This window comes from Pelecanus crispus, chromosome 10 (genome assembly GCF_030463565.1).
Source record: "Pelecanus crispus isolate bPelCri1 chromosome 10, bPelCri1.pri, whole genome shotgun sequence".
NCBI classification, from domain to species: Eukaryota; Metazoa; Chordata; class Aves; order Pelecaniformes; family Pelecanidae; genus Pelecanus; species Pelecanus crispus.
The window spans coordinates 13,826,564-13,840,361 of NC_134652.1; the positions used below are offsets into that span (position 1 = coordinate 13,826,564).

Consider the following 13,798-nt stretch of genomic DNA (forward strand, 5'->3'; position numbering starts at 1 on the left):
ATTTCTAGAAGTAAATGTAGGCTTGACAATGCCCCTGGAACCAAAGATCTCAACCCAAAGTCCAAACCTACTGTGTCTCCAGATCTTAATTTTCCATATAGTCCTTCTTGCTATGAAAGAATCACACAAAGTCACATCCAGAGAGTCTGGTTCAGTGACCACTGGTAAGTGTGCACCTAACAGTGACATATGAAGAAAATTGCCTGCAATCACCTTTTAATATTAGGTTTTGGGGATCCACATTTGCCATACAGGAATAACTTAATGTCTCCAGTGGGAGACTTTTACTGATGGGGCTGATCAGGAGGGATGTGCTAGGAAATGCTCAGTTTGCTGAACCAAGAGTCAGTTCCACACCTGACACTCATAACTGTCTTCAGCATGACCTGCCCACTGAGGCTACTGCCCCCTCTCCCCAAATCCAAGCCGTGCCTCCTCAGTAGGGCAAGAAGCCTATCCTCCCTCAGAAACTGTCTGTTATATGAGGCTAACCCCAGTAGCTCCCTAGTCCTAGCCCACCTCAAGCTCCTTGGCCTCATTCCTGAACTGAAATGTGTCAATGCGGCAGCCCATTCCTGGTGATCCATCCTAAAAGCACAGACCACAGGCTGCAACCAAATAGTCACAAAAGGATATACAATCAAGCACTTCTCCATGATTTCTGCTGTTGTCTGTAACCATTCATAGTTACAACCTAATTAATTTCTTTTTTCTGCAAGCTTGATTCTGAATACAGTAAAAGGGAGCAACAGTTTAAACAAATGAACTTAGTGTTTTATCAGGATCAGAAAACAATCAAGGAAACTCTTATAAACTGTGAATTTTGAGTGGGCTGCAGATGAGAAAAGCTGAATGTACTTTTCCTCTAAAAATAATCAGCCCCCATTTCTAAGAACAGCTGTAGCTGAAGAAAAAAAAAACACAAACAAGATACATAAGATACATTTTTGGCAGAATGTAAAAAACACAAAAGCTTGCCTAAATATATCTCCTGATTTCACACAAAACCAATGGCTATTTGATACCATAAATTATTCTGTCCCCTTTCCTGCAAGAATATGAGTGCTAGTTTACATATTCTAATTAACCCCAAAGGAAGATTCAGTATCTTCCACCCACAGAAGTCCTTCTTTGTCCTGTATTTTAAAGGTAAGTTTATTTTCCCCTCTGAATCCTCATTTTTTTCACCAGTTGGAAAGGGTGTAGAGCTTTATAATGTTCACCAGTTGCTACACTTAGCTGCATTACAAGACTGAGTATCAGGAAGAGGTAAAAAATATCTTCCTCATGCATCCAACATACTACAATGTTTGTCTTCTGGGATGAAGTGGATCAGCTGTTTAACAACACACACTAACATTATCCAAATGTTTGGAGCAGACAACAGTAGATACTGTAATATCAATTTGGCAAAATAAGAATAATAATACTACTACTACAATCTAGAATTTGTAAAGTCCTCAGGGAAATTAAAAGCTAAAAAGCACCACAGAAACATTAATAAAAGTAATTATAATATTTCCACAAAATTCCCAATATAGTTTACCTCTCTAAAAAGATCCAGCATATTAAGAAGCTTTTTATTGATTTAACATGATAGCTTCATTACTGCTGTTCTTTCCCATTCTTTTAAGCTAGGATGTTGCAAAAGTGCATGCTTTAACAGCCTAGTCAATGTTAATACAGACAAGGAGACAGATGCTCACCTGTGCTAGAGCTCTCTTGATGACTTTGCCAATGTCTTGTCTCCATTCAGGGATGTCAGGGTTATGGTAGTCCAAGTTGGGAGAAAATGACAGGAGCTGAGACTGGAAATACTCTGGAACAGAAAAACAGTATTTATGAGAACATTAAATGGGCAGTGTTCAGGGTACAGCCAAGGGTGCAGAAGGCAACAGGAAGACAATAATTAAATTATCTTAAAGCAAGAGAGACAGGAAATGCTGAAGGAAGAAAAAGGCTGGCTAACACCAAGCATGACAGGAAGCTTGCAAGGAAAGAATTCTTATAAATGTTCTCAAAAAGGACATTTTGCCCTACTGCCAACTTGTGGCTTTTCCCAGAAGAAATGGAAGCAAGAATGAGAGTTGAGAAGATGCCTTCCCTTCACGATGCCTCTGGGGTTTGTAGTTTTGCCACTCAACTTCATCATATTCTGCTTACATGGAAATTGACCAGCAAATAAAGTGGCATCTGGCTGAAAATTGGAAGGTCTGTGCAATTGCATACATTGTGCTCTGCAGAACAAACACTTACTGTAAGTAATATTTTCAAAAGCAGGTATTATCTGTTTGCTTTCCTGGAGGGAAGCCATGAGTGGTTAACACCCCAACAAATCAGAACCCAGTGGTGCTAATGACTGGCTAATCAAGCAATGGCTATTCATGAAATTACTTCCTAATTGACTGATTGCAGGGAGGATGAAAAACTTCCTAGACTTCATATACAGAACAATTTAATTTTTTCTCCAGTTCTGACTCTTCCCTCTGGTGTCATCAGAGACCAAGCCTGGAATCCTTATGACAACTGTGCACAATGGTTTTGAGCCAGTGTGAGGCACAGATCCAGGATGGGAATCACGCTCAGATATAAATTCTCAGGGTAGAAGACTCTCCTTTCTGGTTTTGGAGATGTGCTGTGCCTCACCTTGAAGCAACAGATCTCCAGACACTTCAAATAAATACCATTAATCATTTGTAAGAAGGTACCAGTTTTAGATCAAGATAAACCAGTAAGAGGTTTATAAACCAGTAATGAGGAACTCCACAGAATAGCAGGAATGTGCCAGCACAGCATTTATGTTGCATCTTTTGCAAAATCTTTTTAGATGGTGCAGTATATTTTTAAATAAAACAAGCATGAAAGAGAGCAGGGAAACTCTAAAGTTCTGAAGGCTTAATATAAGCCTACCAGAGCCTGATATATAAGGCCTTTGACTTTTGAACCCTCAGTACCATGTCCAAATTATTTTTTGAGTAAATTCTGGTCTGTTAATCATAATTTGAGAAAATCCTGAATAAATCTCCTCCACTGCTAACACCAGAAAGCCGTGCCTTCCTGCCTAGAGCCATAACAACATGGGACATGGATTAGGATACAACTTCAGCAGAGTGCATGTTTACCAAAGGTGTCACTCATTTATGTACTCACACTTGAACTGATCACCAGACTGGGGGTCTGGAAGGACTCCTTCCTTAGACCAGGTCAGTCTGCAGCATAGTGCTGCATAGGACTATTTGGACATTCCAACTGGATCAATTTCTCTTTGTGATAAAGCCCAAAGCTTTGGGTCTTTTAAATAGAATGGCAAAATTTCTCACAAGGTGTTTAAAAACAGAGAGTGAGGAGCACTCTTTGGGACCTACTGGGACCAAAGACCGAGATCAGCTGTGGGGACCCCTCTCAGATACGCTTCATTCAGGTTCATTCCAGAAACTAGTGGAAAGATGCAACTTTCCCAGAAGAAAACACTGCATGTTGCGATACTCAAAATGATCAAGTAGAGGGTTACTTACATTTGCTAATAGCGAGTTTGGGTATTACTAAATCATATTAACAAATTATTAAAACCCATTGCATTTCACAGCCAGGCAATCAATAAATATCTATTTAGCTGGTTGTTAAATCTGAGCATACAGCTTTCCAGTCACCACCAGGACATTTATTTAATGATTGAAACAAGACACACATAGTCCAACAACACAGTGCAACCTGAGTTATTCGAAGACCAGGTCTCTCAATAAAACTTGGTATCCAAAGAAAAGCTTGCCCTCGAATGCTGGATGCCAATAACTGGATAAGGAAAATGAAGACTAGCCCAGGGTGGAAATTATTCTTGGAGAAATCTCAAATTCCTGGCTAAAACTGCTGAGAGAGCCTTTTCACTCAGCCTTTATCAAGCCCCAAACTGGGTAAGCACTGTGGTCTGCCATGGGTGCTTTTTGGAGCCCATGATGTGCAGATGTGGCAAGAACATACCAACCATTACCCACAGGGAAGTCCAGTGGACACTCTCAGACTTGCAGCTGTGGCATGGAAAATGGGCAGAGATACCAACAACAGAGTCATTTCTGCCCCCTGTTTTCCACACCCCTCCAGACCTTTGGTGTTTCTACAGTCACTGCACAAAGAGAAACACCAGCTGTACTCAGGCCACCTTAATGATGCGCTATGACTACTTCTTTCCACAGCTAGGAAACAGAGGAAAGGCAGTCTGGCTACAGACTCTAAGTGTTTATCTTTTGGGAGTTCCTAGTCAGGGTGTACAGACAGACTAATAGGCAAAAGTGACTTTAGTGCAGTGCTGGCCTTACAAATTTGGCTAGCTGCCCCATCCAATTCACTTCTATATTTTGTGATCATGACACATCTAAGCTACTTTGCAGTTTGTCTTCAGAGGTTCCTCCAGGCACTAGGGATTTCAGAGAATTCATTTTGGTTTAGCAGTGACTGTCTGTTCTTCACCTCTAGATACCCTGAGATCTGATAGTAAAAGGTTGAGGTACCATGCACTGCGATCTCCTTGGTGTCTTGGATGAGGGTGTTGCCCGCAGAAACCTGCACAGTGACAGTGTTCATCCCCTCCACTGTGAAGATGTATGAGATGCTGCTCTCCAAGGTGATGAAGGGCTGCAAGAGGTAAACACAGATGGTAATTTCAAAATCAGGAGGAGATTAACTCAGGATCACAACATGCACCTGACTAATCTACCAGGCCATGATCTCCTTCCTCCCTGATGCAGGAATGATGCTCTGAGCTTGCATGTCCTGGCAAGGCCTAAATGTGGCCCAAACACCAATCAGTGACAGCTGTCCCATTGGTAAAGGTTTCTCTCACTTCAGTAAGTGCTTCCTGAAATATTCTTCCACTGAACTGCAACCCATTATGCTATGACTAGCTCAGTAGAGCACAGTCAGCAATAGCAGAATTAGTGCTGCAGAATGCAGTGTTGTACACACAGAGGTGTGCACACTCAGCACAGTTGCTACATCAGCTGTGCAAAACACAGGGTCCAGCTCAAAACAGCATTTGGATATAAACCAAAGATGCAGATACTTCTTCAAAGAATACACATTGTTCAGATTCAGGACCAGCCCTTGCTCTCACGAGCACATATCCATCTATCTCCGAGCAACTCTGCTCAGGACAGAGTGAGGGCACCCAGCATTGCCCTGTCCATGCTTTGAGCCTGTAAGCTAGCTCCAACCATAAGTTGGCAAACCATGCTAACAAGGCTGAAAATATGGGATAATACCTGCTGACACTACTGACTGAATGTGGCTGAATGGTTTCCAGAGTAAAGCTGACCAGCCTTTAGCCAGGTCAGAGCCCTGGCAGAGAAGGCTGGCTTTATCTGCACCTTCTCAAACAAAAATGTCCTTGATAGCACTACAGCTCTCCTCTTTGCACAGGAAACTCTCATGATGATATACATCTAGATAAGTGCACCATGTTTGGGAAAAAGAGATTTACATGCCGAAAATCAAAGGTCTAGCCCTCGCAGTGCCATTGATCTGACAGCTGGTCTATAGACAAATCTCTTGGTTTAGATTAAACCATTAAAATAGAAATAGTGATACTAGCCTCCCTTGCAAAAGCACTTAGAGGTCTGAAAGCGCAGATAAAACCATTGTACCATTGCTATTGTCCCTTCACCACACTGCCAGTTTGTTTCCAGAGGAAAACCCCTAAACATTCACCTTCCAGCTCTCATGCTTCATCCCATCGGACTGCCAATTTGCCTGCATTTCACAACAGTGGCCATATATGCCATTTTCATAGCCAAATCAAAATTACCACTGGCATATACCAGGCTGGTAAACCCATTTCCCTCCCTGCAGAATGCCACCTTCTTTTTACCACCTCATCCATGAGCTGAAAAAGTGGCAGGGGAAAAAAAAAAACAAATCCATTTGATCACAGGAGACTCACAGACCAAGTCAGCAAGACTGCCAACTTGTGCTAGCTCTGAAGGCCTAGCTAACATATAGTTAGACATGCACACATCCTGGACAAGTAGAATGGGCCTATATCAAACTGCATGATATTAGCAATCTTCCCGGAGGTTACAGGTTGTGATTCTGTGCAAAGGCAGATAAGAGGAACCAATCTGGCCTTTAAAATTACAATTTTTCCTTTTTGTATGTGTGTATGCTGGACATTCCATTATCATGGATGATTTCACCTCCATCATGGAGTTTCAACATTCAGCCAACTCCTTAATTTTAATTCAAGCACCAAGACCTGGAAACTAATTCTAAATTAAATCAAGTAGTTTAAGGTTCATTTGCTCAAACCTATTAGACAGCTGGACACATTTATTAAACTGGACCTGTGTTAATCCAAGCAAATTGGCCTTTGGGTATACTGCAAAGATCAGCACAGCAGAAATTCAGTACAATGGTTCCAGCAAGGTGGGGAGGGCAGCAGAAGAGCCTCAGCCAGGTCATTTGAATCTAAGACAACATTCGCCTCTGCAGCAGCACAGAGAGTACCTTAGTGAGACTGCATAGTGACACAAAGCACATCTGGTTCTGCCCAGGATGCCTACAGGCTGAACAGGAAAAAAAGCTGCAGTCCATCAGCATGGAACCAGAATATATCACCTATCAATACCAGTCCCTATGCACAATATTACACACCTCATCCCGTAATTCACACACAAATCTGTGTCCCCATCTTCCACCAATACTAAGAGCACCACAGTTTGCTCATGAGTGGGCACAGAGAAGGATCTGACACGTACATTAAACATCCCAGAAGGAATTTTGATGTGATGCAGACTGTTGTCCTGAAAAAAAAGGTGGCTGCTGCTGTTCAATTTCTGTATTAAGGACAAAAGCAATGGAAGGAAAACTCTGACACCTGGGTACACTGGAGGGCTTAAGCAGATGATCAAGTTACCAGTACCTAAATTGTCTCAGATGTACTTTAATGGCTGTCCATGTGTGAGCACTGAGCCAAAAATATCTGAACTGCAATGTAATTTTGCATCCCCCTCTTTCAGTGCAGTATAAACTATGTGGAATTACCTGGTACTTGTCATGGACTTGATGTATGTATGTGGGTGGTTGCCACAGCTCAGCTAGGGCGTAGCAACTTGCCAAGTTATAGTAAGTGGTTTTTGTTCCTGAGCGCTTCCGGTGCCTCAATTATGCTTCCACAAAAATAGGTGAGTTCTTACAGTAAGCTTCCTAACTTGATGTAAAATCCCAGTAGACACAGCATTTACTGGGTTTTTTTCTCCTGCTACTGTTGGTAGCTAGGGTAAGAGGTTAAAATGCAAGCAGCTTTGTCAAAGAGAAAATAAAATACTTGTGTGCCTGCTACTTTTTATCTCAAGTTCCATATTTCATGTAAAATCCCTGTTTTTTTCTCCTGTGTTCTCACTTCAGTGCCCACCTTCAATTGCAGTTCAAGAATGTAGACAATGATGTGACTTAAACTGTTTTTGTAAATAACAGCAGATACTACATTGCAAAGTTATCGACTGTACATTTCACAACTGTAATAATGGAGGATAGTGCCTGTGTGTCAGCTGTCTCACTCCTAAAGCCTGCAATAAAAACTGTAGCTAATAAGCAATCCTGCTCTCTCCATTTGAAAGCATGACCACAACTTGTAGTTTCACTTACTTTAATTATTGATTAAAAAGCTCTCTATAATAAATTTTTGCCAATCAATTGAAAATTCACTAGAAAGAAGTCTCACCTCTCTCTCTCTCTAATATATCCAAGACTGTGAACAATGCTTATGGACAGACAAAAACAATTCATTGAGAGTCTAGCTTGAAATTCTAGAAACAACTGGTTATCTGAACACCAACAGCCTTAAAGTATTGTGTTGGAATACAGCATTATATGCTGCATACTGGTACATAATGGAAACCCCCATGGTTATTTGAACACCAGCAGTTTTTAAACACTGTATTGAAAGCCAGTATTATCCCATATATAGTGGTATATAATTCAGTTAAGTTGCAAGTGAACACTGGTAATAACAGCAGTCTTCAAAGCTCAGTAGGGCTGATAACAGCCAGATGTAAAAAAGTAATGACTCCTAAGAACAACATGAGACAGGAGGAAATAAACTTACAGTTGAAGTTCAGATAATGACAACCCTTTTTAGATAAGGAAAAAACTAAAACACAAAACAAGCAAAGGCAAGACATTTTTATTAGGGCTGAGAGAGTTCACTGTCTGGTGCAACAAGCTTGGGAAGTAAAAATGAACCAAAGGGCAGCTGTACCTTGGTGCTGTTACCAAACCACCAGAAGTAGGTAAGGGTGCCTGCCTGGCTGGGCCAAACTATTGCAGTAATGTTGACATCCCTATTTCTGATGGCGACAAAGGGGACACTCAGATGGACATGCTCCACCGGACCTGTGGAAAGAGATAGATAATACTCAGTTATTAATTGAGTAATAATTAATGCAGGGATTGAGTTAAATCCTCCCTGCGTAGTTGTGGACAACAAGGATCTTTCCTTTAAATAAATCAAATGTCTCATGTCAGCAGTGAGACTCTATTATAGCAATACAAGACAATTTCAGCAGTCAATAAGCAAAAGAAAAAGATACAAGATTAATAAACATAAAATCACACATTTTTTTCTCACTCTTAATTCTAGGGGAGCCAGAAATGCACATTTTCCAAAATGCTAATTTCAGACAGGGTCGGCACTGTGTTTAGAAGAATTTTTTAAACGCAGTTTGAGGGAGAACAATGAACTGGCTTTGCACTGCATAGGGCAAGCTGCTATTGAAAGGTTGAGGGATAGGACACAAGAGAGAAAAAAGGTATTTTCTTGAAAATATATCCACTACCAAGATTTGTGGGAAAATCATTTTAGCCAAGATGATTTAAATCTTATTATATATTAGGCATTTATGACTTGATTAAATACTCCCTGACAGTTATTTGAAGGTATCCAAAAGAAAGATTCATGATTTTGGAAATACTTGGTATCTTTTTGACTTTGGCCTGACCTTGAGAAGTCTTTGGGGAGTCATTTGCCATCAGCTAAAAGGCAAGAACTACTTGAAAGACGTGTACATTGGCATATCAAAGCATTTAGCAGTCAGAAGAGCTTGTTTCTGAAAGACTTAAAAAATAACAAAGTATCAGTGCAAATGTCCAGAATGAGTCCAGTGCATGAAGTTCAGAATTAAGAAGCCAGTTTTTCTCCAGAAAAAACATGTGTAAAAATACTGAGGTTTTGTTTGTTAGTTTGGTTAAAACTTTAACTATCTCCATTGTTTTCCTTCTTGTTTAATTTTTTGTTTTTACTGGTACTGAATTTCAGGTGGTAACTGCTGCACATCAGACAGTGATACTGAGTCTTTCTGGATGGTACCTTTTAAAACACAGAAAAGTGGTAGACTATCACTGTGAGAAGGAAAGGATGAAATAAGAAAGAAGTGAGGTGGGTTTTCTTGGAGTAAGACATTCATTCTGGGAAGCAGGAAATTTGCTGATTTTAACTGAGATATTTTCTTGTGTTACCTCTCAGCTTTTCAAGCATGAAATGGGGACATTAATCACTTCTCCACCTACTTGGATTGCAAGGATTTTGGAGAGCAAGAACTGTTCTTTTACCACAAGAACACACAGCTCTGAGCACAATGGGACACTACTCTTGCTTTTGGGTCCCTAAGAACTTGTTCTTTTTTGTTCCCCCTTTCCAAAGGTGTCTCTACCAGCAAGTCACTCCTGAAATCTGCCCATAGCAAGTATTCTGAGCTCCCAAGAACAGCAGATTCCCCCAAATATTTTGTGACACTGCATGTAAGAGCAAAAATACTAATATCATCACTTCCTTTAAAATGAAGGGATGAGCAGCTTGATGGCAGATACCAGAAAGGTGAAAAGTTGACTGACCACTGGTAAAGCTGCAGGGTAGACAACTACTGTGGCTTGAGGTCAAGGACCTTCTTTCTCCTTTTTTTCAGCACAGGATTCCAGCACCAGACAGATGGTATAATAAGGGTGATTTATATAGCAGGCATTTTTGTCTGTACATTTGAGCTTCAAGATCAAACCTCCTATATTGACTAGTACATCCAAATATATTAAAAGTCTAGTACTGAGATATCATCTTATTTCAGTGTTAGCATGAATGTAAATGCTTGCAAAATATTTCTCTAGAGATAATGATAATAAGTTGGCCACCTAAGAATGCTATAAGAGTCAAAGGAGAGATCTGAGAGGCTGAAGAAGAAGAGGGTAGAGTAGCACAACCAGGCCAAGCAACTGCCCCTCGTAGCATTCTGCTTTAAAATCCTCACCATGAAAAAGCAGCTCCTATGAGAAAAATCAGATAATCCATACAAAGCTGGTTGTTATTACCAGGTAGCCATCACTTTTGTCAGCTAATGGCCCAAGGTGAAGGAAAAAACAGTTAATGCTCTAATAACAGGTTGTTAAATGCAGCCATGATTGACTTTGAGGGAATTATGAGTATAATAAAAGCTTCAAGGAACATTTATCCCTTCACACAGGGAGCTCAAAATTAAAAAGAAGAAAAAAGTTCTTGAGTTTTGGAAATTTCTGACTTGCTTCCTTCCAGCAGAAAAGCTCAAGTAAAAGATAGACAGGCTAGAAGACATTCTGACAGGCTAAGGAGGAAGACAGACATGGCTGTGAACACCATTAGGGGCAAAACCGATGAGGTACATCTGAACACAGATGGAGCTCTCTGCCCAGGAGATCTAGCAGCCTGAGAGCAGGACAAAGAACTGGGATCTTCCTGGTCTCACCCTGCATTCCACACCCTCTGCTCTCCCCTGTGGCTTTGAGAAAGCCAGCTGGGGGCTCTCTGAGTCTGCTCATTTGCCAAGTGAAGAGAAACTGCATTGATCTACCAAACAGAAGGGACAAGTCAGGGATGCATGTCAAACACATGAAATATGAAAAGTAGCACATTAGTCCTCAGTACATTCATATCCCAGGAGGTATGCTCATCATAACGTTTTTGTTTTATTTAATAACATTGTAAACTCCCAAATCCTGAATAACTGGCTCAAAATTTAGTAGATTAATCTAAACCTCTTCAATTTAGAAGTATATTGAAAACATGCATTTGGACTTTGTTTCAGATGTTGTTTGGTCTCTGACCCTTTCAGAAAGCCCGAGAAACATTTTCAAACTCTTCTCTGTACCTGTGAGGACTGCAAATACACTTGTTTTAAAAGAAGCTTCCCTTCCTCTTTATTCAATAAAGTTTACTTAAGATAGAAGAGTATCTAAAAGTCCGAGCCTTTGGAAGAGCATGAGCTGCATATGTAGGTGGGTTTACATGTATTCTTAGGTCCCACTGAAGTTGCAGGGATTTTCAGTGAGCTTAGGTTTTTCACCCAAGGAATCCAGCAGCTGGAAGTACTTACAGACCACATGCAGGAAGAGGACTGCAGTGTCAGAGCCCAGGCTGTTCTCTGCATATGCTGTCACCTGAAATATTCCAGCACTCTTATACACATGCCGGATGCCATCCTCAACAGGGCTGAAATTAGCATAGGATACTGCAATGCCGTCTCCAAAATCAAGCTGAATGTTTGTCCTCTGGAGATCACCCTGCAACATAGATTGTTGGATTAAGAAACTGGGCTGATAAGAGTGATTTATATTACCCTCCATCCCACTTCTCAGTTCCATTTCATCAGCATGGACATAAACTCGTAACTTTACCAAAAAAGTTTAGCTTTGTTCTGTCAGTCCCCAAAGGCACCAGTCTCAAATCAACACCAGGTAATTATATACAAGCAATGCTTAGAATAGCTGAACATTTATACCTGTAAAGCAATGTTATTCCCTCATCTTGGGTTTAGGGATTTTGGGAGGGCAGAGTGCCAAATGTCCATATATCAAGGAGACCATATTTGAATCATCTAATGCAATGCATGGTTGGGGATTATGTGTCACTGAAGTGGCTGGGGCTTTGCACAGCCTTTTGCTGAATGGGTGGTGTCCAACAAGTACCTCCATCAGAGGCAGTGAGATGGGAGGCACTACACTGATGGTAGGCTAGATGCTAATTGGAAAGCAATTCCTGCGTGCCCTTGGGAGCATCGGAGACACTTTGGACACAGGACAATGGCTGAAGTGGCTCTCCAAGATGTTCCAAAGAAACAGAACCTGGTCACTGAGATGCTGTAAGTCTAGGGTAAGCTAGTTTTCCAGGATTCCTGTATAGTCAGTAGAAGAGAGAGAAAGAAAGACAGCAAGAGACCAACACATCCCATCCTAAGGTGACATGAATCATATTCTGCAAATATCCATCCCTGTACCATGATGATACGGAGTCTAGATGACTAGTTTCAGTTAGACATGTAACTTAGGATGGCTGAATTTATACAGGTTGAGTCCCACATTGAGGACTGACAGCCTTTGCCTAATACCAGTCAACACACAGATAGGGCCTGGATACACAGGAGAATGAAGTAAATGGCAAGAAAATCCATTCTAAGATTACTGTCAATGACAGCTATTAAACAATGGAGGAAACAACAGACAGGAGATTCCAGCACTGCAGGTATTGTCTGGAGGCAGCAGTGGCACTGTTTTAATTTAAATCATGCTTTAAACCACTGTAGTTGAACTGTAGAAGTGTCTTGGAGCCTTCCTTTATACTTGTCCCCAGCTGACTGAAAGTAACACAAAACAAGGCTAATTTAAACAGAGCTAAAGCCCACTGCAGTGATTTCACTAAACTGAAATAAAACTACACCTCAGATTAAATCTCTGTAGCTTTCTGCATATATATATAAGATGTATTGGCCCAAGTAATTTCCTTTTATGAAAGGTCTCCACTGTATTCAATATGGGTGAAGAAGATACCACTACCTTCTCGAGATGCTCCTAGCCCAAAACTGAAACCAATCCCCAGATATATTGAGGATAAAAATGAGATTCCAAAGTTTAAAAAAATGCAAAAAATCCCTGCTCCTAAATTTAACTTTTTTTTTTTTAAAAAAAAATAGGAAATTCAGAAATATTTCATGGCCATCTCATAAACCCCATTATAGTTGTAAGTGCACAGGGTCAGGATCAAAGCTAATGTGCAGTTCCAGTACATACTGATCTAAGGGAGGAAAGCAACCGTGTAAGTCACAGCCAGTTCTGATGTACTTCCAATCCCTTCACAGCAAGCTCAAATTCTGCAGGGTCCTACATCAACTGGACTCACTGGAAGAGACCACTAACTCACAGATTTCATTAAAGCCTCTGGGCCAGGTATTGTACAAAACAAGCCATGACTTCCTAGAAAAACTGTGCAGATCAGACAAAGGGAAAAGATTGTCTGGGACAACCAAGCACGTGACAGTCCTTAAAAGTTAAAACTTTTAAAGAGCTTTACAACTCTAAAGAGCTGACAGCACCAGCTTTCCTCCAAGCAGTAGTTTTCAAGTTTACCTGTGTGTACAAAACACATGGCTTGCAGCCTAAATTCTGACTGTGAACCTCACATCTGTAAACAATTTTTCATATGGTCTGAACTCATTCATATGTAGCCCAGATCCATTTTGGATCATGACTTCTTATCATTCCAGAACAGTCAAGATAAAGGCAGAATATTGTCTGGATCATAGAAAAAGAGGTCCTTAAATCAGGATTAAATAGCTCACATGCTGTTCTAACCCAAATGATCAGCAACTGAGAACAAAGGTACTCAACAAAGGCTCCGGCAGAGATATAAACATCCATGAAAGGCAAGAGGTCCCAGTTCTTGCCTCCCACTGACTCCAAAACTCACAGGAGCTACTGTCTTACTGGCAGTTTCCATCAGCCTGTGGAAGTGGCA

The 13,798-nt window shown here is 40.8% G+C and overlaps 1 protein-coding gene across 1 annotated transcript in view; it reads right to left on the bottom strand.

Annotated features, from left to right (window-relative positions):
• Positions 1–13,798, bottom strand: part of SORCS3 (sortilin related VPS10 domain containing receptor 3) — a 316,586-nt gene that overhangs the window by 9,224 nt on the left and 293,564 nt on the right. The window contains exons 19-22 of the mRNA XM_075718061.1: positions 11,385–11,571; positions 8,249–8,382; positions 4,506–4,629; positions 1,707–1,819 (exon numbers count right to left, since the gene is read on the bottom strand). Of these exons, the coding sequence (XP_075574176.1) occupies positions 1,707–1,819; positions 4,506–4,629; positions 8,249–8,382; positions 11,385–11,571 (558 nt within the window). The remainder of the gene's footprint in view (positions 1–1,706; positions 1,820–4,505; positions 4,630–8,248; positions 8,383–11,384; positions 11,572–13,798) is intronic.